The following is a 6429-nucleotide window of genomic DNA, read 5'->3' as shown; positions in this document are numbered from 1 at the left end:
AAGACATACCCTGTATTTTTTTTTTTATAATAATGATTATATAAATAATGTAAATATCTTGGTTAAATAATCAAAGAATACCACAGTGCCATGCAAATCAGGCCGCAAAAGGCCCAGTCATATTTTGCCATGAATTACAATGTTCCAACAGCTCAGTTAACCACATTTTACGGAGGCAGGTGCTATTCTTAAACAAAGCCCACCTCATGGGGAGGAGCTTCCCTTTGTTTCTCTGCCATGCTATAAACCATTTATCATTTATGCAGATATAAGTAAAAGTATCTTGAATGAATGCCAAAACATGTTTCTGATTCCTGTGATGCTACTTTTACAACTAGGATTCCAAGGTAATATCAGAGAGATGCTATCATTTTAATTTATCATGAATTATCTTATTAATTATATCTAGAATATTAGATGTTTCTGTAAATAGTTAAACTAGTTTTTAAATTAATATATATATATATATATATATATATATATATATGTGCAGTTTCTAGTTGCTGTTAACGTTGTGGCTCTTTACAGATTCTGTGAGTGCTGGAATCCAGCGTGAGATTCAGAATGCAAGACTCCAACAGCCGTTTACTTTAAACTGTACCTACAACTGTTCCAGTGGCTTCACTCGTGGTACATGGACATGGGAAGACACTCCAGCTTGTGGAACGTGCCACTGGGATCAGAAAAATTCTAAGTTAGGAGATGTGTGCACTGTGAGCTTGTACATACCTCTTCTAATTATGGAGCAAACACGTTATAACTATTCGTGCTTTTCTGAAGAGAGTGACCGCCCGGGCCTTCCTCGTAAAATTGAGCTTCTGGTAACACTGCAAGCCCATGGTAAGAGGTGTTTGAGTTTACTGCTAACAATGAATAACATATAATGTTAAAAAAAAATAATAATTCTTTGTCAAGAACAGATTTGGATGCATTTAGCAATACATCACTTGCTTGCCAATGGATCCTCTGCAGTGAATGGGTGATGAAAATAGCTGATGAAAAAGTTAGGGTAATCCACAAGTAATTCACATGACTTTAGTCCAATCGATTAGTGTCTTGTGAAGTGAAAAGCTGCTCGTTTGTAATGAACAAATTCATTACGATTTTGTTTTATTTTTAACTTTCAAAGTGTTGCTAAAATACAAGTCCTTCGTCTGTCATATTGCTTGCTCCAATGAAAAAAAGTTGTCTTGTCTGAATCAGGAGAGAAATATACACAGATCAAGCACCATTTGCAAGCGAAAACTGTCCAAAACAGTTTTACACAAATATGCCAGTGGATTTTGATGTTTCATAAGTGATTGGTGTAAAAGTAAAATGCTGTGATGGTGGATGTTTTTTTTTTCTTTCTTAAAAACATGCATCTTTTCATTTCACAAGACCTTAGTTGATGGGCTGGAGTCATGTGGATTATTGTGTTTTTTTTATCAGCTGTTTTGACTCCTAATGACACTGCAATGATTCACTGCAGAGGAGAAATTTAGCATTTAATGTAATGCTGCAATTCTCCAAATTTGTGAAGAATGAGGAAACAAACTCATCTAGATTTTGGAAAACCTGAGAGTGAGAGTCATATTTGTGTGAACTATTCAATTCCTTTAATTAATCTAAAGACTTTTCTTACCATTCCTGCAATCATGCTTTATACAGATGAATCTGAAGGACAAGTAACACCTCCTGAAGCCGGTAAGTCTATAAGTTATGGATCTGTAAGGATAGTTCTACTCATTGTACTATTTCTAAGGCATTATTAATTTGTATTAATTGTTTTGGATGTTGTTGACTTGTCTAGATCCATCTCTGAGAGTAAAATTATATAGGGGTGAGACAGATTTAGATGAGGTGTTTACATCGCTTTCCACCATCGAAGTGATGGCAGGAACCTCACCCAAACTTCTCTGTGTCGCCCCTGACATCAAGCACTGTGAGGTGCAGTGGGTCAGAGAAAACAGTACCCTCCCCTTCACCAAAATAAGTGACACCATAGTACAGTGGAGTGAAATCAAAGCAGAGGATAGTGGACGATACAGGTGCAACACCAAAGGGACCTGCACTGACCAGGCTATCACTGTGGAAATAGAGGTCATCACATCGGGTGAGTGTTTTCACACTTCAGAAATACATCAACCCATTTTCAGATTCACATACAACAAAGTCCATCAAGTAAGCATTTTTTCTTACAGATGGATTTGCCTGGGCCAAGATCTTTGCAGCTTTTGCAGTGTCTGCAGTGGTTATCCTGACGGCCCATCTGGTGTATTTGTGCTACAGAAAGGGATGTAAGATCATGGATTCTGCAAACATAGTCCATGAAAGGTAATTCACAATTTTATGTGGAAAATGTATCATTATGAAACAGCAAGACATTTCAAATCTCTTTCATTATCTGGTTTCTTTTAGGGTTACATCCAGAAGTGCTGTGGTGATGAAGCCAATCGCTCAAGGTCTTTCTCAATTTATTATAAATATAAAAATACAATAATAGATGTATAGGTACTACCTGTAAAAAGTTTGGAATAATTACCATTTTTACTGTTTCTGAAAAAAGTCTGTTATGCTCACTAAGGTTGCATGTTTTTGATCAAAGCTACAGTAAAAATAATATTGTGAAATATTATTACAAATTTAAAATGCTGTTTTCTGTATTAAGCTGCACAACTGTTTTCAACATTGATAATAATAAGAAATATTTCTTGAGCTTGAGTATCAAATCAGCATATTAGAATGATTTCTGAAGGATCATGTGACAAGTAAATGGTGCTGAAAAAAGGAATAAATTACAATATAATTATTAAAATTAAATTAAATATATTAAATTGAAATTAATATTAAAATGTATAAAAAATATAAATAATTTTAAATTGTAATAATATTTCACAATACTACATTCAATATAGTGTATCTGGGACTGGCAGTAACATTTAAGAGTTAACTGGTCCACATTTTTTTCATTTATTTTTTATTTAATCCCAGACAGTCAGAGTGATCATGAAGTCCCTTATGCTGACATTGTGATCTCTGTGAGAGGATCCAGCAACCCGGATCTACCTGACACCTTTAACCAGACTTCAAAAAATCAAAGACCAGTGAGAATTAATATTATTCTAATATTCTTAAACACACACACACACACACACACACAGAGAAAATGAATCAGCTAGTTTTCACAGGTTTGTTTAATCTCATGGGACCATGCAGATGTGTGACGGTGTGAATGTGTTTTGCAGAGATGGAGGGATGAGGCCAGAGCAGGGCTACTGCACGCTTCAGCTGACAGACTGCACATCCACTCTAAAGAGGTCACTAGGAAATTAAGCACAACGTCTGAATATGCTGTAATAACCTACTCCTGTGAAGCTCTTAGTTAGTTACTTAAAAAAAACTGCATATCTGATTAAAAAAAATAAATTATATAAAAATAAATAAATAGAAGGCAAAATGTGAAAATTGTGAATAGCTGTCTGCCTAATTTCTGTTGTCTATAAAAAAAAATTAAAAAAAAACATGAGTATGTGTGGACTTGTGTGTTACTGCATTGCATTTGCTTTGTAGCTCAATTATTATTATTATTTTTAGTGTGTCGGCAGCTTTGCTTTTTTTTACCAGGACGGTCTGTTTGACTTAAAATAATGATTTAAGTAATTTATAGTATGAGTCTAAAGTCCAATTCCACAACAAATAAATAATAAACGACTCAAACACCAGTTCAAAATCCAGTCCTATAAATTGTTTTTTTTTTTTTTTTGTTAATTTAAGGAGGAACTTATCCTAAACCAACCTATATCTTTTTGTTTGTTTACTTATTTCATAGAACTATGGCCTAGTAGGCTACTGATAAAAGCTTAGAAATTCCCTTGAATTTGTTCATACTTGTAATAATTCCTTACATTTATACAGTGCTTTTCTAGGCACTCAAAGTGCTTTACATAGTCGGGGTATCCCCTAATCCACCTGGATGATGCAACGGCAGCCAAATTGCACCAGAACGCCCACCACACACCAGCTTACTGGTGGAGAGGAGACAGAGTGATGAAGCCAATCAGCGGATATGGGGAATGTTAGGAGGTCATGATGGTCAGAGGCCAATGGGCGAATTTAGCCAGGATGCCAAGGTCACACCTCTACTCTTTTCGAAAGACATCCTGGGATTTTTACTGACCACAGAGTCAGTTCTTCGGTTTAACATCTCATCCGAAGGACGGTGCTTGTTGAAAGTATAGTGTCCCCATCACTAGACTGGGCACTAAGACCCACACAGACCTCAGGGTGAGCACCCCCTGCTGGCCTCACTAGCACCTCTTCCAGCAACAACCTAGTTTTTCCCATGAGGTCTCCCATCCAGGTACATGACCAGGCTCAGCCCTGCTTAGCTTCAGTGGGAAACCGGTCTTGGGCTCCAGGGCGATATTGTTGCCTGCTTTGTACCTGGACTTGTAGTGTTTCAAGTCCAAGTATGCATGAAGAGTCAGATTCTAGAAGTTACATATTCAAAGATTTATTAGCATCAAATGCCAACAACAAACACAGCCAGCATGCCACATAATTGCTCACATTGAATTGTTCTTCTCCACCTTTTATAGGTACCAACTAGTAACCCATAGTGCCCTCTTCTGGTGAATCAGTAAGACAAGAACACAACAATACTTTACACATTTAGCGAGCTTTGGACTCTGAAAGGTGGTTATATGCTATTTATATGTCCAAAAATATTATCATATTTACCTGCTTTTTTCACGTTTTGATATGGTTGGAAAACTAGAATGTTTCAGACTGGATCGTGAATTTAGAACGCTTGATCGATTGCCTCGTGATTCGTGAATTCGGACATCGCAGAATTACAACAAATTGACATAAAACACGAGACACACGACAAGACTGTGAGCGGGCATGTTTCTCAGGTCAGTAATCTCGATCGACAAGCATTTAACAGTGACACTGAGCATTGATCGTAAAAATATAGCAAAACGAGTCTAGCTTCGAACAAATGTAACGGGATGTAGTTATCATGGAGTCATTTGTTTGGCATGTGTTATAGTTATGCACAAAAGAAATGAATCTGGTAAACCATAGCTTAATGATATATAGCATTTTTATATAAAAATGCTGCTCCCAAAGTAACTAGACCTGATCTTTTCAGTTAATATTTGACAATAAAATACATCAAATCCCGGCGGGAGTCCTCAGACTAACGTTACTTTAAATATTTGATACAGTGCAAAAAAAATTATGTATACTAATGTTTTTCCTTTAGAACATGACAATAAAGCGACTTGCTTGAATGTGAAACGTTTGATGTTTGAACCACATGCAGGTTGCATAGCAACGTTTCACAACATTCGACTCATTTAGAACGTTAAGAAATATCACACCAGTACACCTGCAAAAAGATTAAATGTATTGATTATCGATTTATCAAGATAAGAAATTGACAACAAAAGTGTTACAATATGTATTTCATTTTAAAGAGAGAAAAAACCAGTTTGTCTTTCATTTTAGCAGATCATATGTAATGTCAAAGTCACTATGTGTATATCATGCAGTAAAGAGAAAATCATCATCTTAATGAGAAAATCACTATTAAATTATTGTTGTAATTATGTGGAAAACATTGTAAATTAGCCATTAACCACCATTAACATTAACGTTTAAAAAAGTGTCTTTTCCCTTATTAAACTCAGACCCGAGAATTGTATAAGATGTCTGTTCCCTTCTCCAACACAAACCTGCGGATCCCTAGAGTTTTTGGGAATTTATTGGAGGGTCTTGCTAAAGAGGTGTTGAGAGACCAGCCTGAGGACATCCCAACCTTTGCTGCTCTCTACTTCACAAAGCTGACATATGAATTACAAATATATGAGTTAGTTATTACATGCTTATACAGTATGCCTTTGTCAAAGCCAAGGCAAAGTTGTTTTGTTTAAAAGTGCTTGTATTTTGATCAACTATACTGCCAAAGCATACTTGAAAAGAATAATTGTACAAAGTAATGTATGCTTTGTTCCAGAAAGTGGCCTAGACCCAGCAGAGTGAGGTGCAAAGCTGGAAGACAGGTTCTACAATAATCACTCATTTAAAGTACCTAATATATATATATATATATATATATATATATATATATATATATATATATATATATATATATATATATATATATACTTATAAGGCATCACTTTCCGAGACGTTAGATTATATTATATTCTTCTAACGTGGTATTTGAGTGTTTGTTCTTCTCAAAACAGGGCACAGCAATACAAGGAAACTACATTTCACCTAAGATAAATACAAGGTCTGTGAATGAGAAAGAGTGATTTCGCTCTTTAACTCCCCCTAACTGTTTTCCAGATGAGAGAAACAGGCAAGATTAAAGTAGTGTGACATTTTAGATGAAAGTGTAGGCAATAAAACTGAAAATTACTTGTATAGGATTAC

The 6429-nt window shown here is 35.5% G+C and overlaps 1 protein-coding gene across 1 annotated transcript; it reads left to right on the top strand.

Annotated features, from left to right (window-relative positions):
- Positions 1-273: 273 nt before the first annotated feature.
- Positions 274-3478, top strand: LOC132123245 (uncharacterized). Its single transcript, XM_059533814.1, has 8 exons — positions 274-347; positions 529-840; positions 1651-1686; positions 1793-2095; positions 2184-2316; positions 2401-2444; positions 2974-3086; positions 3228-3478. The coding sequence occupies exons 1-8, from the start codon at positions 302-304 to the stop codon at positions 3366-3368; spliced, it is 1128 nt and encodes a 375-aa protein (XP_059389797.1). The 5' UTR covers positions 274-301; the 3' UTR covers positions 3369-3478.
- The last annotated feature ends 2951 nt before the right edge of the window (positions 3479-6429 follow it).

Source organism: Carassius carassius, chromosome 41 (assembly GCF_963082965.1).
Source record: "Carassius carassius chromosome 41, fCarCar2.1, whole genome shotgun sequence".
Taxonomy (NCBI): Eukaryota; Metazoa; Chordata; class Actinopteri; order Cypriniformes; family Cyprinidae; genus Carassius; species Carassius carassius.
Note: the sequence above shows the minus strand (reverse complement) of the source record. Positions and strands in the feature narration are given on the sequence as shown.

Excerpts from the sequence above, each read along its gene's own strand:
- LOC132123245 (XM_059533814.1), top strand. The coding sequence starts at position 302 with ATGTTTCTGATTCCTGTGATGCTACTTTTACAACTAGGATTCCAAG. Across the intron at positions 841-1,650 it reads GGTAACACTGCAAGCCCATG|ATGAATCTGAAGGACAAGTA; the intron begins GTAAGAGGTGTT and ends TGCTTTATACAG. Across the intron at positions 1,687-1,792 it reads AGTAACACCTCCTGAAGCCG|ATCCATCTCTGAGAGTAAAA; the intron begins GTAAGTCTATAA and ends TGACTTGTCTAG.